Genomic DNA, 24,791 nt, shown 5'->3' on the forward strand with positions numbered 1-24,791 from the left:
GAAAAATATGTAATTTATTGCACACCGTGTTAGATGCTTTTCTCCTCAAACTTTATTTCACCCTGTGAAGCAGGCACTATTATCATCCCATGGTAGGCATACGGAAAGAAGAGTCAGGGTGAAGTGAACTTGCTCCAGGTAACACAGGTCCTCAGTGGAGGACTGGGCTTTGAGCCTAACAATGTGTCCCAGCTCTGCTTGTTCATCCTCGTAAGGGCAGGGTCAAACTAGCCCCCTTGGACCAGGTATGCCTGCACAGTTGTGTCATTTGATACACAAGGATTTAAAATATTTGAGTCTGCTTTCATTTTGAAATTGAAATGTTCATAGAAACATCTCATTTCCACCTTCTCTTGAAAAACCTAGCCACCCAGCCACTGTGGGCTGCATTTCCACCAGGTCACAACTGGCAGGTGAGCAGCTGCCCCCCTGGAATGGATCATGAAGCCAGTGTCCACCCAGACTCTCATTCACTTATGTTATCTGCCTGGCCCCTGCAGGGATACAACCTTCATGAAGACCAGGGGGTCCTGAGATGGAGGAAGCCGAGGCCTAGAGGGAAGAGGTGCCTTGCCCTGGGAGCCCTGGCTTTTCCTGCATTGTGCTCAACCACAAGGACTTGAATCTGGCAAACTGTCTGAGGAGGGGTGAGGAAAGGCACAGACATGTAGAACCACAGGGTGAGGTCGGGGCAAATACACTTTATTCAGTCCTGGCATCAGACTGGCGGAAGTCCTGCTGTGGGAGCCAGTGCCCCAGATGGGAGGGACCCCTTCCCTCAGCTACCAGACTAGTTCTCCAAGACCACAGACAGTGACATCTCTTCACTCACATGACGCTTTTTTTTTCATTGTCTTTTTTTGCTGTTTTTCTTAAAAAAAAGAGAGAGAGAGAGAGAGAGAGAGAGAGAGAGAGAGAGAGAGAGAGAGAGAGAGAACGCGAGAAAGGCCCAGAGCCGGAGCACCAAGCTTAAAGGAGGCAGCTGGTGGCTTTGTCAGCGACGGGAACGCATAGGGCAGAGACCTGCAGAGACCCTGGGCAGGGGTCCGGGAGGACTCTGGGACCGTTTGTTCCTGAGATTTGTGTGTGTGAATGAGAATGTGTGCACACCCGGGAGGATGAACACACGCCGGTGAGATACAGGTAGTGAGGGCAAAAGGGGTGTGGGGAGGCCGGAGGGGCGGGGCTTGCGCGGCAAGGTAGGTAACAGCATATGGTGCAGGGTCCCCGAGGGCACCCTGAATCGGACACTATTTGCTTCTACAGCAGCGCTATCCGTATTTTTTACGTGAAAAAACTGAGGTGCGAACGGCACACCTTCACTACTCAGACCCTTCCTTCAGTCTCAATAACTGGCCCAGCTGATGGTCTCTCTCAAGCCAGCTGTTTAAAAGTGGGGTTCTTCTTGTCACTCCATCTGTTACCAAGCCTCAGGCTCATCCGCCTCTAGTACCAACGTGCCTCAGTTTCTCCCACTGCATACTGTCACTGTGGGCATAGAAGGACTTGGGTGATAGGAAGGGGCTGTGGGCTTAGGGGGAGCCCAGGCTGGTCGTGCGTCCTGAGGGGACAGGGCACTTCCCCAGAAGGGAAAGGGAGCAGGCGGGAGACTGTTCTCAGAGTGATAGGTGTTTGGTTCTGAGTTTTCCTCTGGAGGTGGATTTGCACATCCTATCCCCATTTCCCAGGTGGGGGAAAGAAGAGAGGTTTCTGGGGCCCAGGATTGGCTGCAGAGACAATTAAGCAGTCGGAGAGGGCAGGTTCACGTGGATCTGGGCGACCCCGTAAGGGAAAAGCAGCTGTGCCACTTAGGAGTTCCAAGCTCCACACCAGCCTTTCTGGGCCAGATAGTCTTTCTCCCCCTTCTGAATGCTCCTCCCACTAAGGCAGTGACGCCCCGTCGGGTTGAAAGGAAGCCGCGGCTCCCGGATCAAAAGATTTCTCGGGATCGCTCTATACCCGCCCCCCTTCTTCCCGAGGTAGGCCACCGAGGAGTGCGGTTTGACGGGGTCCAGCCCCCTCCTGCCAAGAAGCACTAAGCATGCGCGAAAGGGGGCGGGTCCCAGCGCTCAGAGGGCAAAAGGAGTGCGCCCCTCCCCCTCTGAGGAGGGGAGGGGCAAGGGAGGAGCGCGCGGTGCCGCCCAGCAGCTGGGCCCCCCTAAACACTAGGCGGGCAAGACAGAGGCGGAGGGATGGGGGAGCCAGGGCAGGGGCGTGCCCTCCGGCCACGAGGAGGGGCGTGTGCAAGGCGGGGGAGGGGTACAGGTCTGGAGGAGAGAATGGGAGGTGGATGGGGGCGGGGGATTGGCTGCTGGTGGCTGTGCGGGAGGGGATAGGACGGGGAGGGGCTGGGAGGGCAGGGAAAGGGTGGGGGTTGGGCTGCCTTGGGGTGTGTCTGCGGGGGAGGGGCATGTCTGGATTTGAGGGGGGATGGGCACGTCCACGAGGGGGGAGGCTGCGCGGGAGATGGGGTGCCAGCCTCGGCCTCCGAGGGGCCCCAATACCTGATTCCTGTATGTAAACAGCTGGTTTGGGGGCGTGCGCGCCCCGCTGACGGTGGGCTCAGTAGGTGAAAACCAGGTCGGCAATGCTAGACGGGCGCCAGTCCCCCGCGATCATCTCGGTAACCTCGGGGGTGCAGTAGTCCGGGAACTCGAAGTGCGACGTGCCCGAGGGGGGCGGCAGGTCCGGATCGCGGTCCAGGGCGCTGCAGTCCAGGCCGGCGGGACCAGTGGGCAGTCTGGACAGAAAGCCCAGCGACTCCTCCCCCGACGCCACGGTCTCTTCTTCGCCTTCCTCCGCCGCTGCCGTCTCCTCCTCCTCTTCCTCCGGCTCCTCATCCTCCGACGGAGTCGGGGAGGCGGCGGTTACAGCGGCCCCCTCGCCCGACGGCCCTTGGGCACGCTCCGCTGGTCCCCGGGCGGCCCGCCCCGCCGGGACCATCCTCCACAGCTCCCGCCCGGGGGTCTCAACCAGGCGCACTTCCAGCAGCTCCTCATCGTCGTCCTCGTCGTCGTCCTCGGGCGCCGCCGCGCCGCCCCCCAAAGGCCCTCCCGCAGCTCGGCGGCCCCCGCGGCCAGGCAGCTGCGGCCCGGGTTTGAGCCGGCTGCCACCACCGCCACTGCCACTGCCGGGGGGGCGGGGCCGCGCCTTGGCGGGCGCCCCCTTGCTCTTTTTGCGCGGCCGGTACTTGTAGTCCGGGTAATCCGCCATGTGCTTGAGGCGCAGCCGCTCTGCCTCCCGCACGAACGGGATCTTCTCCGAGTCCTGCAGCAGCTGCCAGCGGCGGCCCAGGCGCTTGGAGATCTCGGCGTTGTGCATGTCGGGCCACTGGTCCATGATCTTCCGCCGCTCGTGCTGTGACCACACCATGAAAGCGTTCATCGGTCTCTTAATGTGGCCGCTCGGGGTCTTGCACCAGCCGGGCTCACGCGCCCCCTCCTCGGCGGGCCCGGGTCCCGGGGGCGGCGGCCCGCTGTCCCGCTTGGCCCTCGCGCCCCGCTGCTGCACCATCGCGCCTGGGCCCGGGGCCGCTAGACGCCGCCGGGGGCCGTCCGCATCCTCCGCGGTTGGGGGTGGGGGAGGAGGCAGCAAAGACGGAGGGGCGGCCCCGCCCCGCAGCTCGGCCCGGCCCCCGCGAACTGGGGAGCGAGGAGCTGGGAGCTCGGGCCCAATGGACGTCGGGGGAGAAGGTCAGCGGCGCGGTCTCAGGCAGGCTCGGCGCGCCCCCGCCGCCTTCGGCAAGTTGCGCGCTGCTGCACGCCGCACATTGTTTTGCGGGGGCGGAGGAATCGTACACCCGGGCCCCCGGCGGGCTCTTTGCAGGCTCCTGCTCCGCCGCGGCCCGCGCGCGCCGCTCCCCGCCCCGCCGCCTTCCAGTGTCTTTCTCCCCGCGCGGCCCCGCTGGCGCGCGCGCCACCCCTCCCCCTCGCCGTCTGCGGGCCGCTGCGGCGCGCGCGGGGCCGCCCCGTGTAAACACCGAGGTGCCGGCTTGGGCTGCGGCCGGGCCACGCCTCGCGCTCGGGCGTCGCGTCACCCGTTGCTGGGCAGAGAACATGGTATTTGCATCTCCCAATCGCCGGCTGCTGGAGCGGGGCGGGGCTCGGGCTGCGGGGCTGGGCGGTCTCGAGGCCGGGATTGAGGGTGTCGGATGAGGTCGGTTTCTTTTCTTAGGCTGGGAACTGGAGGCGGGTTGGGGGAACGCCGAGCGTGCTTCCCATCTGGCTCCAAAACCTTGTCCCCGCCCCGCGTTGCCTTTGAAATTTTAGCTTATTCAGTGACACCTGCCGCCAGGTAGGACCTCCTCCCCTTCCTCTTTCGGGGGCATCTTTTTAGACTGTCTTAAAACAGTGTAGGAGGACTCAGGCTCAGGGAAAGCTCATTAAGGGACAGACTCTTCGAGTCATAGATGTAGTCCCTGCCTAGCACACAACAGTGCAACCACACAGAGGATTAACAAATGCTTTTACACCCAATCAGCGAATCCCTTTCATATTCTTTTATCTCGTTTGGGGCGCCACAAGAGTCCTGAGAAAAAAGGGCATCTGACGCCCACCTTCCAGATAGGAAACACCGAGGGAATGCAGACTAGGGCTCGAATCTTAGGCTCGCGGTCCTAGCTCACTCTCACCTGCTCGGCTCAGGAAGGGGCCGGGGCACCTGGCCTACCAGCCGAGGGTCCTGGGCAGAGCTGACTTTCCGCTTTTCAGTCGCTTGCAAGGCTCGAGGATATAGGGTTGCCCCATTCCCGAGTCCCGCCCTACACGGCTGCAAGCCTAGTGCGGGACCCAGGCGCGACGCCTCTCAGGTCGGGAGAAGCGTGCGCGGGCACGGGGGCGGAGCCACCCCGAGGGGCGTGTCCGCGACTCATGCTCCTGGCGCGTGGCGGGGAGGGGCTGCGCGCTCCCCGATCACCACGTGTGGGCCCGGTTGGGCACCGTCGGGTGTGTGTTACCCCGGGGGAGGTCACCTATCTGGCACTTAGGGCCTGGGCGCTGAGGCCTCGCCCCTCGAAATCATGAGTCAGGAAGGGTTGTGATTAGGGTCTCTAAAGTGGCATTCCTCTGGGGCTGGCGGGCACTGGCTGGGGCGGTGAGTACGAGTCTACAGCTAAAGATCTCACCCACTATTGGGCCGGCGCCGGCTGAAAACTCAAAGGGTGAGAAGCGGAGAAGAAGGGCAGAAGCGCGGCTCCGGCTCCACTGAGGCGGGGGGCGGGGTGTTGCTCTGAGGGCCCGGGAGGAAAATTGGAGCTTGCGCGGGCGGTCGGGGGTGACTCTTAAAGGCACAGGACGCTCGGAAGAAGGCATGGCTCTCTACCAAATGGTTCCTCTGCCAATTTATTGGGTGCTGACATTGGAGAGCCCCAAGTTTGAACCTTCACAATGGCAGCATGGCCGGTACAATGCTCGATGTAGTTAGAATTCCTGTATTCATAGCCCAGTGCCTCCTTTCGCTTATCCTTAAAGTGGGGAAAAAGTAGTTTGTCCCTCTTACGGTCGTTTTACAGATTAAATGGGACAGTGACTATAAACACATCCCTGACACCTAGTAAATGCTCAATAAATACTAGTTATCTGGAACTTGGATTAGAGAACAGTAAAACAGCATACAGACACCAATATAATAAAAAAAATTGGCGGGGTAGGGATGGATTTAACATTTCAAAAAGGTATTAAAGTAGTGATTAGAGAACAGTAAAAGCTTTCTTTTTGTATTTTCTAACACTTTTCCACTTTTCTCCTTTTAATACTCGTTTTCTTTCAAAAGACATTATGATGGGCACCACCATCTCTTTAAGTGCTTAAAGGCCTTTCAAAAGTTTTACTCAGGCCCCATAGCTGCTGCTGTATTATTATTATTATAGCTGCCGCATACTGGCTTCCTGGATAATCCTCAAACACGGAAGGTTTGGGTACACCTCAGGGCCTTTGTACATGCTGTCTCCTCTGCCTAGAAAACTCTTCATCCCCATCCCTGCATGGTGGCGGCTCACTCGATGTTTGTTTGTATTTATATATACATAATACAATAAAGACCAGTGAAATCAGCAAGCAACCCAAGAATTGGAATGCTGGTAATAAATTCCCTTCCCCTATGAACTCCTTTCCCATCCCATCCTCTGCTTTTCCTCACCTGAGGTAATATCTGTCCCGAATCTTCCCTTACATTTTAAAATAACTTAATAGCTTTATTGAGATAGAATTCACATACCATGGTATTCAGTCATTTAAAGTGTACAGTTCACTGGTATATTCACAGTTATGCAACTATCATAAAAATAAATTTCAGAGTATTTCCATCACCCCCAAAAGAAACTCTGTACTTATTACTAGTCACTCCACCATCTCTACCTCTGCTCATACCTAAGCAACCATTCTACTACTTTCTGTCTCCATGGATTTCCTGCACCATTTACATTTCTACCAGTAGTGTATGAGGGTTCCAATTTCTCCCTTCTCTTACTTTCTAAAATATGGTTTCTTAAAAATATATTCTCTTTCCTTTAGCTTTTTCAAAAGGGTATCTTGCTGTACACAATATTCTGATAACTTCCTTTCTCACTCAACATTATAGTGCTGATTCATCTAAATTATTGCTCCTGTGTAGGGTTTGTTCATTTTCCACTGTGGGAATATACCACAATTTTCCTATCTTTTGTCTTGTCAATGGACATTTGGGTTATTTCCAATTTTTGTTCTTATAGAGATTTACTGTTAACAATCCTAGATGTGTCTCTGGTGCTTAAGTGCAAGAAAAGTCTCCTGAGTATGTCATGGGAAGTGTGGTGGCTTCATCTGAGGACATGTGAATGCTAACTTTTACAAGGCAATGCCATACTTCCAAGTTGTACCAATTTACTTTTACACCAGCAACATAGAAGAGATCCTCTTCATCCACATCCTGTCCAAAGTTTGGTATTGAGATGTCTTAAGTTTTGCTTGCATTATTCTATCACCCTTTATATTTTCTTCATCATACTTACCACATCCTGGAATTATGTGTTCACTTGCTTTTTGCCCATCCCTGGAATGTCAAGAGGGCAGAAATTTTTATCTCCTTTGTTTACTGCTCTATCCCTTGGAGAGTGCCTGGCACACAGTAGGTGCTCAGTAAATACTTACTGGATGATTGGTAATTTGACTCCAACTTGGTGCTCTCTCTCATGAGTTCACTCAAATTTCTAAGAGAGCCTAAGAAGGACATAAAATTTTGGAAAACAAAACCCAAAACTTGAGTCTGCCACTAAGATGTGATGGTTATTACTGCATACAGACTACCCAAAGTCCATTCAAAAGGGTGCTCCAGAGTGTAAATTTGGCAGGCCTCAGGAGTTAAGGCCATGCTCACCATCAGGCTGTTCAATTTGGAATCCAGTAGGTAGACTGTGAGGTTCTTAGAGCAGTGCTGACCTCTGCTACTCTGCCAGTCCAGGCCACCATCAGCTCTCATCTGGGCACCTGCCCAGCCTCCTTCCTGGTTCCTGCACCCACCAGGCCTCTTTCCATTCTATTCTCCTCCAGAGTGATGCTGTGTTCCAGTCACAAATCTGATTGTGTCTCTTCCCTTCTAAATATCCTTCAGTGGTTTCTTCATTACTTTTAAGATAAATACCAGACTCACCTGGCCCACCAGGCCAAGCTCTGTCTGACCCCTGCTCACCAATCTGACCTCCTCTCCCACTTTCTCGTTGAGCCAGTTTCTTTTCAGTCATAGAATGAGCAAGCTGCCTCCCCACATAGCAAGCAGTGCAGTCTGTTCCCTCACAGTTCCAGCACTCCCACCTCCGTTTGCCTCCTCAGAGGGCGCCTTTCTTCAGGGCACCCACATCCTACCCAGATCATCTGATACTCATAACGTCATTTTTTAGCACCCACCTCCTCTAAATGACAACATTGTTATTAATAACAGTCATGAAACACAATGAATAATACTAATGATAATGGCCAGAAAAATAAATGCAGATGGTGAACAAAAAAAAAAAGGGATAAGAAATTCTTCTATTGAACTTTATAGTCATGTCAGCTGAAATAAACATTGTAGTACAAAGAAAGGAAAAGGGTATTGGATCAATACTTTTCAATTATATTAATATATTTCTTTGAAAAAAAGAAAAAAACATACCTACTTAGTGGTGGTCTGTTGCAATACTATTCACATTACAGTTTAAAAACAAGAAAACTTAAAAAAATAATTTTAATATTAAACATTTTTCAAATTCAGTATAGCATAATTTTACCAAATTTAATAATAATACATTATTCTAATACAATTTCGCTAAAGAACAAGTTTGCTCTTTGTTTCACTGTTTTAACTTTTAAATACAAAAGCCTCAAGTGGTTACAGAGAATGGCAGAATTGAAGCAACTCAAGTTCTGGTTCTTCAGCTTCCTAATCACTATGCTATCATTGTTTATTTTGAATCTATTGTTTAAACAGAGACATATGTTGTACCAAAGGGGCTGGAGACACAAGTGCTCACGAAACTTAGCCTGAACAATTCTAGACTTACAAACTTATTTTCAAGACTAACCCGTGTAGCCGCATCTGACTTGGCATGTGTTAGGGGCTGACTGTATAACTGGGAGTGCTCTGAATGAACTTCCTTGTAGAATATAATGTTCATTAGTGTATAAGTATTAAAATATGCTGTTTTGAAGCTGACAAGTATATTATTAAGGCTCCAGTTAGACCAACAACTGGGTCTTTGGGGAGGAGCATTTTATCATTGACATGGGCAAGAATTGTGGGTACATGGTGATAATAAAATGCAGACCAACTTTCAATCAGTGGTATTATTCTTTTATATTCTCTGCAGACAGTACATCCTCTCATTGCACAGCTCCACTTGGTATACCACAGCCGAAGAGAAGTTCCATGAACTCAGGACCCAGCTGGTTTCCACTCTTGCCATTGCATCCCCTAGCAGATCTTGGCACAATATAGACTCCATATCTGTTCAGTGAAGGGAGGAAGGAGCCAACTGAAGTGTGGATATGGCTGTCCCAGACACCAGCATGCAACTCCACCCATGGTTGGCAGAGACATTCATAGAGAAGAAAGAGAAAGGTAAAAACAAGGATTTTACTTTTTGTTTCATCTAATTCTCTTCTTTAAAAATCCAGAGATTATAATCGTGTGTGAGAGAGAGACAGAGGCAGGCAGACAGTGTACTATGGCTCTTTCTTTTACTAATAGTATAGAACTGCATGTGTGGCTCTTGAGCACTTAAAATATGGCGAGTGCAAACAGTGTGCTGTAGTGCAAAATTCTCACTGGTTTTCAGAGACTTAGCATTAAAAAATGTAAAATATTGTACCAATATTTTTTCTATTGATAATACATTGAGATTATAATAATTTGGACATATTGGGGTAAATAAAATATATTACAATTCGTTTTACCTGTTTCTTTTCTCATTTTTTACTTCTTAAAGCTTGGTTTCTGGAAAATTTTATATTACAGCTTGCATTACATTTCTAATAGATGGTACTAATATAGAAGATGGAGACCTTTCTCATCTTTACTTGGCAAAATACAATTTTTTTGTCTGCCCCCAAATTTAAAAATGTATTTGTTGTTGTTTTTTTCTTTTTAGGGGTAGAGAATTAAAAAAAAAAAAACTTTTCTGTGAAATCCCAGAGTTTTAAAAACCCTGATGGAATGCTGGGTTACCAATTCATGAACTGCAGTTTGAAACTCAAGAGAAGCACAAGGCAGAGACGAGAGACCAGAACCGGAGACATGTGCACCGGGAGAAAAGGACAAGTGTCAGTCATTTTAGCAGCAATGGCACAGCTGATGGAATTGGGGAATATTCAGATTGGGAAAAGGAAGGGGAAGGGGATTGGATGGGGGAAGGGATTTTGTCTGGGTAGTGGGTCCCATCCGGCAACTCTGAAATCACACCTCATTGGCATATTTCTGCATCTCCTGGAGTATAATCCTTACCCCACAACCTGACTCTGAAACTCGTTAGATTTTTTCCTGGGGTGGGTGACCATATACTTTATCATGAAAGGGGACACTCTTAATAATTATGCTGGAACAACAGAAATAAATTGAGATTGCTTGGATAAACTGGCAAGTAAGTCATCTTCATCTTATTGGCTAAATATAGTGGACTCTACAGAGGACTCACAAGTTAAGCATGGAAGTACTGGGCCTTTAAACAATCAAAATGTCCAGGATTTGAAGGCAACTTTATTCATTGTTATGAGTCTTTGTGAATTACTTCAACTCATTTTCCTCAGTTTCCTCATCTGCAAATGGGAGAGCATAATAGTTCAGGATGTGGAACATGGTAAAGATTCAGTGAGTGGTGGCTACAGAAAGAGGACAACAAAAATATTCTACTTGTGTCTTCTCTTTTTTTAAAAAGCACAAAAAGGCAAAACTATATAGAGACATCAAAAAGGTCTATAGTTGTCAGGGTTTAGCAGGGAGAGGGTTGAATAAACCCTCTTAAATAGGTGAAGTACAGGAGATTTTTTAAGGCAGTGAAACTCTTCTGTGCGATACTGTGATGGTGGATACCAGGCATAACATTTGTCAAAGCCCATAGGACTGTACAACACACAGTGTACCTTTATGCATGAAAAAAATTTTTTAAATAATTTAAAACATCTGGTGAATCCCAAGATGGAATGCAGAATGTGACAAAACCATCAAACTGTATTACAAAGTTATGGAACAATTTCATTGAAGGGTGTGGGGGAAATAGTATTGACTTAACTAACTTTAGAAATGAGAAGAATCTGTAAAACTAAAAGCAAAGGCAAGTATAGAGAAGCACTGCACTCTCATTAATAAAGTGTCCCATGGGGACATGGGTTAACAATACTGATACTGCTATACACATATACTGGAATTGAACAATTAAGTTAATGGATGGTGGGAGCCAGGTTTCATACTGTTGGAGTGGGAATTTACAGATAAGCAAAGGGAGACTAGAATAACTTGTGGTAATGGACTAGAGTTGGAAATTTAAATATGAACTCATGTTTAGCTTAATATAAATATAGATGGTTATATACAGAAAGATTTATAGATATGTATATATATGCAGGTTAATACTTACACATATATTTCTTTGTTCTTTTAGTTGAGAAGTCTTCAAAAAAAAGTTGGTTCTTTAGTTGAGAAGAACCAACACCCCAGTAGGAATGAGCACACGATGCCCAAATCTTGGTTTCTAATACCATTTTCCAGTAGGAAAAATCAGGCCTTTTGAGAAATGGCTGATTCTGGGACGGGAGCAGGAAATATACAAGATGAGCCTGGAGCATCATATATTGTCAGAAAGTAGGGAGGTGTGCAAAAACTACAACAACAACAACAAAAAAGACACACAATGGTGGGGTTTTATGTCAGAGGGACAGAAGAGCCAACTGAAAGAGCTCCCCAAGGCCAAAGCTAGAAAATTTGAGCAACAAAATTAAGTTGTGTTGGATTATAAATTAATGTGTGGAATAAATATCTATGGAGCTATACTGATAAAATAAATGACAATATATAGTGGGGAAGAGACAAATCTCTAGTGCAGAAAAATTCTGACTAACTTATATTGATACTTTACCATCAAGGGGGTGGAACATAACAACTCTCCACTCCTTGAGTGAGCTAAACATAGTTACTTCCTTCCAAAGAAGACAGCATGAAAGGGGGTAAAAGAAGAGTAACTCTACAGTGGAGAAACCTTACAAACACTACACTAGCCAGGTGATCAAGGTCAATACCAACAGTGATAAGTCATGCTGATGTCTGAGAAACTGCCACAGACAAGAGGAACGTAAGAAAACATGAGATATATGCAATTTGGCATTCTGGATGGGATCTTGGGATGGAAAAGGCCATTAGTTTAAAAATTAAGGAAATCCGAATGAACTATAAATTTCAGTCAATAATAATATACCAATATTGGTTTATTAATAGTAACAAATGTACCATATTATTATAAGATGTTAATAATAGAGGAGACAGGGTGAACGAGGGAAATAGTAACTTTGTATTATCTTTACAATTTTTCTGTAAATCTAAAACTGTTCTAAAAAATTTGGTTTATTTTTTTAAATGACAAGGTTTTAATAGAACATTTAGTTTATTTAGACTTTAGAGTGTCAAAGCCTTTACACAGCCTGCCTTAAAAATGGAATTTATTCAATGGATTAATAAATATTTGTTTACCTTATAGTTTTAGTATGTGAATCCAAGAGTTAAATTGTCCAATAAAATAAGACATTGACTTAGGTCAATGTCGCATGAACTCAGCATCAAAAACTCGGCCCCTTTAATTTGTATGTATTTGAAATACAAATAAGGAAAGATGACTAATTCCTTGATCATTTTTAAATAAATTAAAATACCTATAATGAAAGCAATCCACATTTAGCAGATACCAACCCCACTGCCTAAATTTTCATTGCCTAACGTTTAGTAGAGAATGACATATATTGTGTAATTAGAACAGTTTTGTTCTCAAATAAAATAACCAATCAGAGATTATTCAGGCTGCAACTGACAGGCGTTACTGCTAGTTCCTTCTAATTTGGAGAATTCCTTTTTTTTTTTTTTGAAAAATCGAGTCTTGTTGCTACACTGAAGCTAGAGGGTCGAAGCTCATTGGCGGTGTCCCTGGGTCCCGGCAGGGCTCTAAGCCAAGGGACCTGCCCATTGGTGGGCCGCGGCAGCTGCGGGGCGGGGGCGCCGGGGATGGAGCTCGGAGCCCATTGGCTGCGTCGCTGGAGGATGGTGTAATGGACCTCCTCGGTCGGTGCAGCCGGTTTCTACGGCAACGGAGGCTTGAAAGAGCCACTCAGATTTCGGCGTTCGCCCCCTACTCCCCCTTCCGGAGGGGGCAGGGCGGCCTGGATTTGAGGGCCGGTGGAGGAGGCGTGGGGGCTGGGAGTTAAGGGGACAGTGCCTTCCAACGGCCAAACCAATCTAGCAAAGCAGTATTTTGAACTGGGTTCGAGGACCTGGCGTGCGTGCTCCCTGGAAAAAAATCAAACAGGCGTAAAGCAGAAAGAGCAAAATGACATATAATTCTATCCTCCCCTGATCTCTCCGCTGGTTTTGGATGTGATCGAACACAAAGCCTGGCACCGCATAGGAACTCAGTACTTAATGGGAGGGAGAAAGAAAAGAAGGAAGAGAAGGAGACTGGAGGAGGATCCATCATGCGGGCAACGTGGCGTGAGACAGAATGCCCGCCCTGTTGCCCTGAAAGGCCACAGACAGACCCCTAGAGCTGACGGGATAGGACAGCCTTAGATGTGGGGGTCTGAAGGGGAAAGGGGTCGCCGGTGCCCTGGAGGAAGGGAAGAAGCGGCTAACAAGATCGTGATTCTGGGTATCTGGGAGACCTGACTCTGCAGGAAGACGCTCTGCGTTCCCATTCCTGCCGGCTCTGCCACTGCTTCCACTCTCCAGATCCCAGTGTCTTTGTGTTTGGGGAGTAACAAACAGTACCTGCTTCACTGAGCTGGTGTCAGAACTGAGTTGGGATAATGCATGTCAAGTTCTTAATACAATGCCTCCAACAGTCAACGTGCTGTCACCAGTAGCTGTTACAATTGAAAAAGGGATTGGATTTGATTAGGTGGAGAGAATAGGGGTGTTATCATTATCAGTGTGGGTGAGGACGGAGGAGCAGTGTGGAAATTCTACAAAAGAGAGCAGTTTAGATGTCATATAGAAAATCATGGGAGATGACAGCCAGAGGGCCAAAAAGCAAAAATACCCATGATTAGCTACTCTCTGAGGGCCTGGTACTCTACCAAGCCTTCTAAATGAATTGTTTTATTTCATTTTTTCACCAGCCGTGATGAGGCAGTTAACATTAAACCCTTTTTTTTTCTGGTGAGAAAACAGGCCTGGGGAGGTTATGTGACTTGTCTGAGCCAAGAAATGACAGAGCCCAAACAGGAGCACTTGTGAGGCCCAGGACAAAAGTATACAGTTGGAGGTCCATATGCTGTATGTCTCTAATTAGAAGATACACATCAGTCTAATGTATATGTGTTAAATGATATATGTTCTATTTTCCTTGATGGATATGCCTTCATGACAACCTGAAAGACCAGGTTTGAAGCATAATTTGAGGACTCTTGAAGTTCTGTGCCAGAATGTGTTGGCCCATGGAGAGCTACCCTCTGGATCCTGCGTCCAGTCCTTATCCAGCTACCTCCCAACCTATCAAGGAGGAACCTGGCACGTGTGAGTAGACAGTCAGCCCCCACATCCAAGCTGTTTCTTGCAAACAACTACTCCGAGAACTAAGCCTCAGGTCTATACCATTTGCATCAGACAGTGTAGTTTATCCTCAACTGAAATGGACCCAAGGATGCAACCCATGAAGGCTCTGTAAATGAGTTTCAGGGTATTTGGGCAGGGAATTCTGGGGTCCCTGAAAATGGTCTCAGAGAATTCTGGTGGGCAACTTCTCTGGTATCTGTGGAATCCTGACCCTGCACCCTGGTGGGGGGCAGTGGTCAGGGCTCAGGGTAGGGCTTACTCTTACCAGGGGTGAGGGAGTGTTGGAGCCAAGCATTCAGAGTCGTCTGTGCCTCATGGTGCCAGGGGACATGCAGGCTCAGTTTCAGTGATATGCCCTGAGAGAAATAGGGGAGGAAAGGCCTGACCTCACAGGCTGAAGAAACCCTCATTGAAGGTGAGAGAAGATGTGAATTAGCTTTTTAAAGATGAATGAATGAACCTTTCTCTAATATAGTCAGTGACAGGTGTGCTGAGGGATACTTTGAGTATCATTAAAGAAGGACAAATAAATACATGTCCTGATCTGTAATCTCAGCCAAGTAATTTCAATGTTTTCAATAAATATTTTTCAGGTTTTTACTATGTGCCAGGCACAGTGCTAAATGCTGGAGCTACAACCAAGAGCAAAATAGTCATGGTCCCTGCCTTCTGGGACCTCAAAATTAAGAGACAGAGGCCAATATTAATCAAACCATGGTATAAACACATAATTGTATCTGCAGTAACTGTGGAAGGGGAGAGGGTAAAAGGGTCTGGTCTAGAAGGTTAGGGAAGACTGCAGTTAGGAAGTGGCATTAGAGCTGAGTGCCAGAGAAGGCATGGGTTAACCACAGGCCTAGGAAGGGTGAATTCCTAGAATGACTAGCAGAAGCCCAGCCAGGGTGAGAGGGTGAGGCCCAGAGGAGCCAGGGTGCAAGGCCTCAGCCCCAGGGAGGACACAAAGTCTTTGAAGGTCTTTAAGCTGGGAAATAATGTGATCAAATTTCATTTGGGGACAATTTTCCTAGATTGAAGGAGACTAAGCTTGGAAGCAGCATGACCAGTGAGTTGGCTGCTCTAGAGTCTTAAACTCCCATCAAAGTTTCTTATTTTTAAAGACAGAGGAAATAATGGACTTCTGTCTCTGCAGAGTCTACAGGAATTGCTTTGAAGTCTTATGTTGTATTTTGCATTTGTTTTTGTTGTTAATTATTTTTTTGGCCAGAGCTAACACAGGAAATAGTTAAAAGCAAACAAAAACCAGGGATATACTGTGAAAAATGTTTTCCTTCCATCCCAAAGCCCAAATATTCAGCTCTCAGAAGCTACAACAATTATCTATTTTATTAATATCCTTCCAGAGTTAGTCTATACATAAGCAAGCATATGTATATATTTATTCCAATATTTTAAATTATAATTAACATATATCAAATCGCCTTGCACACTTTAAATATATTAGTTTTATTTGTCAATTATACCTCAATAAAGCTTAAAAAAGACAATTAAAATGTAAATAGCATACCATATCTTGCTTTGCTCACTTTAAAATGTGTCTTAGAAATACCATATGATTTCACTTACATGTGGAATCTAAAACAAGATAAAACAAAACAGAAATAGACTCATAGACACTGAGAAGTGACTGGTGGTTACCATGGAGGAGGATTTGAGGAGGTGGGTGAAATAGGTGGTAAGGATAAAAAAGAACAAAATCTCAATCATGAAATAAATTAGTCAAGGATGAAAGTACAGCATGGAGAATATAGTCAGTAATTCTACATCTTTCTATGTTAACAGACAAAAACTATAGTAGTTGGGGTGCGCATTTAATAGTGTAGATAACCATTGAATCACTATGTTGTATACTTGAAACCAATATAATATTGTATATCAACTATACTTCAGTAATATTTTCTTTCTAAAAATTAAATGCCTGACTCTCATAGAAATATATTTTTTTAAAGTGTCTTGGAAATTATCCCATATTACATATAGAACTGTTCTTTTGAGCAGCTGTACAGTGTTCCACTATTTGGATGTACCATAGCCTATCTACCTCATTCCCTATTGATAAACAATCAGGTTGTTTCCCAGTCTTTGGTATCCCAAGTAATGCTTCATTGAGCATCCTGGTACATACATCTTTGTGTAGGTATCCATGTTTAGCTATAGATTTGTTTCCAGTAAATGACTGCTGTGTTAACATTACGTGAATTTAAAATTTTGATATTGCCAAACGAACAGCTTTCCAAAGATATTAGTCCATGTTTTATTTTAAAACTTTACAAAATTTTGCATTCTCCCCCATGATATATCTGTTTATTTTCATGATAAATCTGTTTATGTCCCCCAAATATTCTTAGTCACATTGACAAGCAGCAAGTGGTCCTGCATAGATCCATTCATTGGCTTTGCCCATGTCTGGTACAGTCTTAGGAAACTCCACCTGTACTGGAATGATCTGACCCCTGCTCATCCCTACCTTCCTCTTTTACCACTCCACACTCTACCATCCCAAACGCCTCTGGTTGTTCTTTGTTGGCCAGACCTGGAGTTGACATGAAGGGATATAATGGACACTCTGAGTATGAAGGGAGTCCAGAAGCCTCTGGTAAAAGGAGTTGGACGCTAGGCTGACTCCTAAAGCAGTAGGGAACCCCAGAGTGAGTAAAAGGGTCAGAATGTTAGATTGGCATTTTAGGAAAAGTATTTTTTAGACGGCCTCTCTCCCATTACTCTACCTCTAAAAGGCCCTCACAAGTCACCTCCACATACTCAGTCCAGTGGTCACACCTCAATCCTGACTGTACTTGCATTTCTCAAAGACAATTTTACTTGACTCCTTGTAGTACTCAATACAGTTGTGAATCCCTGCCAATTATAATGATCCTTCCTTGGTTTATATGTCTCCACACTGTTGTTTCCCTTCTCCCTTTCTGGCTATTCTTTATTATTTTGTCACAATATCCTTTTCTTTCTTTTTGTTTTTTATTTTAGTATCATTAATATACCCTTACATGAGCAACATTGTGGTTTCTAGATTCCCCCCATTATCAAGTCCCCACCACATACCCCATTGCAGTCACTGTCCATCAGCATAGTAAGATGCTATAGAGTCACTACTTGTCTTCTCTATGTTAAACTGCCTTCCCTGTGCCCCCCCCCCACATTATGTGTTCTAATCGTAATGCCCCCTTTCCCCCTTATCCCTCCCTTCCCACCCACCCTCCCCAGTCCCTTTCCCTTTGGCAACTGGTAGTCCGTTCTTGGGTTCTGTCACAGTATCCTTTTCTATCAGGGAAAATTCTCTCATGTCAGAGTTGCTTAAGGTTTGATCCCAGTTACTATAATATTTCTCCCCAGCTTTCTCTCATGTAAAATCAATTTAATGGGTCATACAAGCATTTATAAAAGAATGTAGCAATAGAATATCAGAGATGCATGAACCCATAGGGTTAATATTCTTTATGTGTGTGTGTATATGTATACACACACACACATATATATATACACACACACACATATATACACATAAAAATTATATATATGTATGTACCCATAACAACTTGTTTCTTTGTATGTAAGTACTCACATGCATATGTCTTCTGGCTGCAATGTAGTATGTATATCTTACTGTGGGATGTGGTTAGAGAGTTCGAAATCCATTGCTATAGGATGCCTATGTTTATTTCTCAATAGGAGAACTCTTATGAACTCTCCTTAGAATTTAAGACTTGTTCATACTGAACCACCTATTCCATACCTTCTAGACAACCTCTATGGAGACCTCAGATTCAACACGTCCATAATCAAACTCAAGACCTTCATCCCAAACTTGGATTTTCTCCTGTTCTGCAACTCTGGAAATGGCCCACCATCTATACAATTGCAGAAGCTGGAAACCTGGGAGTCATCCTTGGTTCTTCCCCTTCCCCAGCCCATGTCTAAGTCTTGTTGACTTAAACTCTCAAGTATCTCTTTACCCTGCCTGATTTTCTCTATCTCCACCATTCAGGTCCAAAGTACCCTCATCTCTCCTCTGGGTAAACTGGACTTCTTTCCACTTGGGCTCCCCTCTGACCTATTCTCTACAGAGTATCCTGAATGGTCTTTTAAACCACAACCCTGATCATGTTACTTCCTTGCTTAAAAATTTTTCAATTGCTTCTCATCATTTTTAGATGCAAATTCTAAACATGGCTGACCAGACCCCCTCAAGATCTCCAGCTTTATTTTGTAAGGGTATCTCCCTCCCCCTCCCTGTACTGTAGCCACACTGGCTGTGCTGGATATGGTCAGTTGGCAGACAGCATCAATTCCCAGTATTTATGCACCTTCCTGTGCAACACATGCTGGAAAGCTAAAACATTTCCTGATTCCCTTGCAGCTAGGGTTCCAGCAATTAGATGCACTTGCATGAGGTTTGAAATGTGGAAGTAAGGCAGAAGTCAAGCAGTTTTGGCTGTTTTTGCTCATAAATAAGGTTGTAGAGACACTAGTGTATAGTCTGGCTTTAAAGGCTAAACATTTCATTCCTGGCCTAAGCATTGGCAGTGACCTTCTAATCCCAGCATCCTGTCCTTGGGTGGCAGCTTTATCAGTGTGTCCTCCAACTCAACCTTTTTGGTGATGGCCTCCTGGCTCCTTTCTACGGGAGAGGTGGTAGCTCCCTGGTAGGTCAATTCTAGGTGTTTAGGAATTATTTTGAATACCCAGCCTAGAGCTCATCACCTTCTTCAACACCTAGAGTGGTTTTTGCTTCTAAACTTGGAGTGATACACTGGACTTCATTTGCTTTCTAGAATTGGCCATGATTCCTCCCACTATTATACAGTTGTTGTGTTGTTATCCCTTTTGCCTAGGTTGGTACCCTTGCCGCCCCTTACTCCAGCCCCATCTCTCAACTCCTATATCCTTTCCATCCAGTTCAAACATTATTTCTGTGAAGTTATCCCTGTCTCCTAAGACCAGATCAGTTTTCCTTGTTGAACACATTATTCCTGTGCATGTTTCTCTCAATGGATTATCACAGTTTGTGATTATGTATTTGTGTGTCTCTAGAATTTGAGCCCCAGGGGACTTCAGTATGTTCTACATTGCATTGCTCAGAAAGAGTTGGTGCTTAACATAAATGTGTTAAGGGAATGACTGGAAAGGAGGCTGCCAGACTGGAGGGTGTGGAACAGATGATAAATCTCTTACATAACACTGACAAGCTGTGGGTCACCTCCTCTTGGCCTTTTCTGAGCCACACTTTCCTGTGACTCTCTAGACAGTCTGAACATGCTGTGTGCTTTGACCCCCAGGTCTTCGCATAGCCTGTTTCTGTTGCTTGGATATCTTTTTCCTCTTTATCCTGCTCTTATGCATCCAGCAGGTTTCAGTTGAAACATCATCATCTCTTCTAGGTGACCCGTATTTCAGACAATTCCATACTCTGTATTTTTTTTCCAGAATAAAAAAAAAAATTGCTTGCTTGTTACTCATGTGGCTCTCTCTCTGCGGGTGCACTACCTTGTTCCTGGGTGTACACAGAGCACCTTGAATAGGGTCTGGCTCTAATGGGCCTCAGTATTGGTTGAAAACTGAATGAAAGAATGTCAGCAAGTGGGCCAGCCTCTATCTGGGGATGTAGCCACACTCCCCAGGAGCCCATTAACACTGACAAATTGTAATTTGGGGGCTGCTAGATCAGGGGAGGAAGCTGGGGGAGGTTTGTTCCACTCCAGTCTGTAGCTCAGGCCCCAGACGGCCAGGCTGGAGGCCCTGGAGCGGATCCTGTTGGGGGATGGGCAGGGAAACAGTTTCTTCCTCTGCTCCCTCTGGGGGAGTTGGGGGGAAGGGGTGGAGAGAGGGAAGATTCCTTCCACGGAGGCTCTCTGGCACAGTGCCTGCTGGGAGGAAGCGGGTGGGGAGGAGTACAATGAACGCAGGCTTTCTCCCTGCCTCAGGCCTCTAGTGAGGGCAGGAAACCTAGGGCCCTGAAGGGAGAAAAATGAGAGGAAAGGAGAGGACAGGAGGGAGACAGCAAGGAGGAAGAGTCTGTTTGCTTTGGGAGATAGGAAGGAGAGGGGCTGAGCTGGCTCTGAAAGGCAGGGTTCTCAAGAGCCAACCAGGCCTCAACTACCAGATTAACTCTGGAAACATCCTCAAATCACTGAGTCAGAGAATTGATACACTGGGAACTTTTAATTCCTAGGTTCACATCATCTTAACATCTCAGAGCTGGAAAATCCTTCAGAGGGTTGTACCTGCTTGAGGACTAATTTTAAATGAGTCAGCTCTCGTGGAAGTTTCCTGGACTCTTTCCCTCTTCCTTAGAGCTAGAAGATACGGCCTGTCAATACTTTTGAGTCCAATTCGTGGCACCTACAAACAGTATGATGATGACACTGACATCTTATCGGTGTCTTTTCACTAGTTTGTGATCTGCCAAGGGCAGAGTCCCTCTCACTCATTTTGGTACCATTAAGAATGTGGTCTCCAACCTGGATGCCTATCAGACTTGCTTAGGAATGCTTACCAAAAATAGTTTCACTTATGCCAGTGATTCTGATTCCTTGGAGTTGAATTAGGACTTAAAACCTTAGGTTTCAGCAGTGTGCTAAGTGATTGTGATGCACAAGGTTTAGGTAACTTCAAAGGGCCTGGCACAGCATAGCAGGTGCTAAGTGTTGCCTATTTGGGCTGGAGATGTATTTGCAGGGTAAACAAATGGTGTGTAGGAAGTATGGATTAAACTAGGGTCTGTGTACTTGTGCATCTAACACTTTGAAATGAACTATTGCAGCACTATTAGCAATACAAAAGATAAATATTTATTCAGAACAAACTTTTAACAATTTTACATTCTAAGCCACAAGGAAATAGCAAAACATAAAGAAAAGGAAAGACAAAACTAAAAGAAAAGCAGTGTATTTCTTTTCTACTTTTAACTTGGTAACATTGATCCAATGCCCTCTTGCTTGGCCTATTTTGTAAGTACATTTTAGAATTAACAGTTTGCTCATAATTCAGGGTTAATATCACCTTTTTTCCTGAGGGTCAGGAGGTTGCACATGAGCACAAGTTGGCTGCTTCTCTGGGGTTTCTAGCTAGTGAGGTTAAGGTGCAAATGTAAACCTTTGGTGGGTTTCCTTAATCAGGGGCACCCCCATTTCTCACTGATGGCAATGAACGGGGAAGGGTAAGGCCTCAAAGGACCCTGGCACACTTTAATCCAGATTATGGTACCCCAGGGAGCAATGACTGCACCCTGGATTATGTTCCTTTGTCATTTCCCTATCTCCTAGGTATTCAGAAGCCCCTGCTAAGTCTCTTTCTACTTCCTCCTCCAGATGATTTCTTAGCATTCCTTTGGGCTCACTATTCTAGAGATCAAACTTTCTGGGCCCTCAAGTGTTGACGAAAATGTTGTGAAGTGTGAGAGGTAGTGGAATGAGCACCGGGATTGGGGTCAGGGAACTCTACTCTAGGCTAGCTCTGGCACCAGACAGCTATGTGATTTTGACCCAGTCATTTAACCTCTTGGGCCAGTTTCATCTGCTGGAAAACCAGGGGACTGGTCCAAACCAATATTTAGGTCCTTTCCAGCAGGAAAATTCTCAATTCCATGATTCTGTAAAAAACGGCTTCTGCGCCACGGAAAGAGCTGTCACAAAGTCCATGCACTTTAGTGCCATAAGAGAGGCCCTTGGCCACCATTCAGAGCTTATTGATTCAGAGTACATACACTTCTAACAACACTGGTTTCACAAATTCTCAGACCACATAGATTAGAAGCAGCAAATTAAAAGGGGGCTGGGGTAGAAGAGCTGCAAAAAGTAGACACCCTGACTGAAGCCACAGTCAACAAAGTTTTCAATTCAACAAACACTGATGGAGTGCCTACCACGTGGTGGGCCCCTTACTAGTGCTGGAGCATAAAGATGAGCATGGCAGCCCAAAGGGTGAAAATTCAGGAAGAAGACAAGGCGTGGGGAATAAAAAAGTACCAAAAAAAAAAATCCTCAAATACAAAAACAAAATTTTAAAAAGGGAGGGGCAACACTCCTGCACACTACAGTTATCGGTAGTCTTTACTGGTGACAGAGTCACCAATTCAGAAAAGGCTGAAATGGAGTAAACTCGATTTAAGAAGGCAGAGAGAGATGTCTTTTGTAGGTTTAAAAAGATCTCCTTCAAAAACGATAAAAAATGGTTTAAAAAAAAGTTTTGGCACTTAAGAGGGGTAAGCTGGCTCTGTGTTCACCTTGGCAGGCAGGCGGTTGTTCAGTGCCCGGCCACGCCGGTTAGCTGAGCTGCCACGGAATTGTGAACTGCTTTGGGACACTGGGCAAAGGCGTGTCCTCGCTTGCCACAGAGGTTGCACACGATGCCCTTCCGGCAGTAAGGGCTCAGGTGCCCCTCCTCCCCGCACCTGAAGCACCTGTCCTGCGTGCAGCTGCCGCTCATGTGGGTCCGGGAACCACATTTAAAGCACGTCTTGGGCTGCCCCTTGTACCAGCTGTAGCCCCTCTCGGCCCCAAGGAAGAAGGCCCCCGGCAGGTGCTTGACCCCGCCCTCCCCCTGGCGCAGCTCGATCTCGCATTTGTACTCCCCGGTCCAGATCCCAAACCTGTCGGTCACTTTCACAGGCACGGCCAGCACATCGCAGTGGCGCTTGAGCCAGGTCACGATGTCCTCCACGTCCACCGTCTCGTTCCGGAAAAGGATGAAGAGCGTCTTCAAGCTGGACTTGCTCCGCCCCAGTACTACAAAGTTCTCCCAGCAGTCCTCCTGCTCGCGCTTCTCTTCGTAGACGCGTAGGAACAGGGCTAGCTTCTCCGCCGAGCGGAAGCTCACGTCGAACTCGCGGCTGCCGGGGATCTGGATAACCGCGTAGATGTCGCTCGGGTCCATGCCGATGGAGCGCAGGATGAGGGCGCCCACAACGAAGTCCCGGGTCGGGCAGGCGCCCTCGTCTCCCTGGAAGCAGATGCGCACGAGGAAGCGGCCCTTGCCCGGGCCCAACGCGGGGCCCGCCGTGGCCGCCGTCGCTTTTTCGTCCTGCGGGGGCTGCTCGGCCGCGTCCTCCGCCGTGCCAGGCCTGGCCGGGGCCGCCATGGCCGCCACTGCCTCGGCCTTCTTCCTCCTGCCCGCCTCGGCTGTGCCCTTCTTCTTGCGGGGGTCTGCCGCCTCGCCTGCTGGGTCTCTCCGGCGGCCCTTCGGATCCCCGCGGCCTGCCGGGGGGAAGTCGCCGAGGCCCGGAGCCGCTGGGGCGCCGAGTCCGCTGCCCGCGCTGCTGCCGCTTTCCTCTTCCCGACGCGGCGGCCGCGACTCGCGGAACTCGCCCTTCTTCTCGGCCAAGTTCTTCACCACTTGGGCCCAGCCCATCTTCTCGCGGCCGCCCTCGGCCTCCTCGCCCCGGGCCGCAGGGCGCGTGGGGGGCAAGAGCTGCGGCCGCCCCCGCTTCCTCTCCTCCTCCACGCCGCCGCCGGTGGCCATTTTACCTCCTTCCCAGCATCCTCCACTCGCTCCCGCAGCCAAAGGGCGCCCATCGCGCGCGCCCGCCCGTCCGGGGCTGTGGGGGTTTGGGTTTTTTTTTTTTTTTGAAATTCGACGCTTTTCTCCCCCGCCCGCCAAAGGTATTTACACGCGGCTCTCTGCGGCCAGCGCAGGCCTGGAGCCGTCGGGTAACGGCCGAGTCGCGTTTGGGCGAGTGTTCGCTGCAACCCCACCTCCCTCGCTCCGAAGCGGGATGGGGAGCTTGGAGCGCGTCCCTGGCCCTTGCGAGGATTTGGCAGCCTTGGGCCTCGCTCTCGAGGATTTGGTATTTCGCAAGCGGACCTCGATGATTTCATTCAAGCAACATTACTAACGGCCCACAGCCCAAAGGCGGGATATATATAGTTTAGGAAAATCTCGTCCATTTTTTCTTTTTTATACCTTTTCTACTAAAATGAAACAACAAAACAGCTCTGTCTCCTCCCAAAGCATACCATAATGCATTCTTTTTCCAGCAGTGTATTATGAACATTTTCAAACATACAGAAAATAGAAAATTTTACAGCGAAAAGTTAACCTTTAACTTCTTAATATTTTTCTACCATTTTTTCTGCACCTCTGTAAATTTTTATTTGATACATTCCAAGTTAGTCAAATTACATTATCTTTGAAAAAGACCTCCATTATATCATGATGACAGGGATAATGGGCGCTTAATGTTCAGTACTGTTCTAACACACTGCAAGCTTTATCACATGGAATCTTTCAAGACAATGCTGTAATTATACCCATTTTACAGGAAGCAGGGGCTTGGAGATGGGGGTTAAGTCACTTGGCCAAGTGGCAGAGCCAATAGAAGGCCCCATGTGTAGGTGGCTTTTATTTTCTTCATCCATAATACTCTCCAGGTTACCTTGTTAATACAGATTCCTTGGCTAAAGTTAGCCCAGGACAGAATCTCTATTCCTCCCTCAGGTGTCTCAACTGGTGCGTTGGAGACATGGATAACATTTGGGTGGTTGATAGGATGCATTTAACACCACCTT

General features: G+C 47.2%; 2 protein-coding genes and 1 long non-coding RNA gene across 4 annotated transcripts; 1 reads left to right on the top strand and 2 right to left on the bottom strand.

The window, feature by feature from the left end:
* Window positions 1-685: 685 nt before the first annotated feature.
* Window positions 686-3,954, bottom strand: SOX12 (SRY-box transcription factor 12). Its single transcript, XM_036924791.2, has one exon. It carries the CDS (start codon window positions 3,511-3,513, stop codon window positions 2,563-2,565), a length of 951 nt encoding a protein of 316 aa, XP_036780686.1. The 5' UTR covers window positions 3,514-3,954; the 3' UTR covers window positions 686-2,562.
* Window positions 3,955-4,076: 122 nt separating this feature from the next.
* Window positions 4,077-10,087, top strand: LOC118931865 (uncharacterized). 2 transcript variants are annotated; one of them, XR_008997916.1, is made up of 3 exons: window positions 4,077-4,293; window positions 8,819-9,069; window positions 9,599-10,087. It is a non-coding gene; the product is annotated as an uncharacterized LOC118931865 (long non-coding RNA). The 2 variants fall into 2 exon arrangements; XR_008997917.1 differs by lacking the exon at window positions 4,077-4,293 and adding an exon at window positions 5,735-6,917.
* A 10,967-nt stretch (window positions 10,088-21,054) lies between these two features.
* Window positions 21,055-23,885, bottom strand: ZCCHC3 (zinc finger CCHC-type containing 3). The gene has a single exon (XM_057502863.1). The coding sequence runs from the start codon at window positions 23,743-23,745 to the stop codon at window positions 22,531-22,533; it is 1,215 nt and encodes a 404-aa protein (XP_057358846.1). The 5' UTR covers window positions 23,746-23,885; the 3' UTR covers window positions 21,055-22,530.
* Between the last annotated feature and the right edge of the window lie 906 nt (window positions 23,886-24,791).

The sequence above is a fragment of the Manis pentadactyla genome, chromosome 5 (genome assembly GCF_030020395.1).
Source record: "Manis pentadactyla isolate mManPen7 chromosome 5, mManPen7.hap1, whole genome shotgun sequence".
Taxonomy (NCBI): Eukaryota; Metazoa; Chordata; class Mammalia; order Pholidota; family Manidae; genus Manis; species Manis pentadactyla.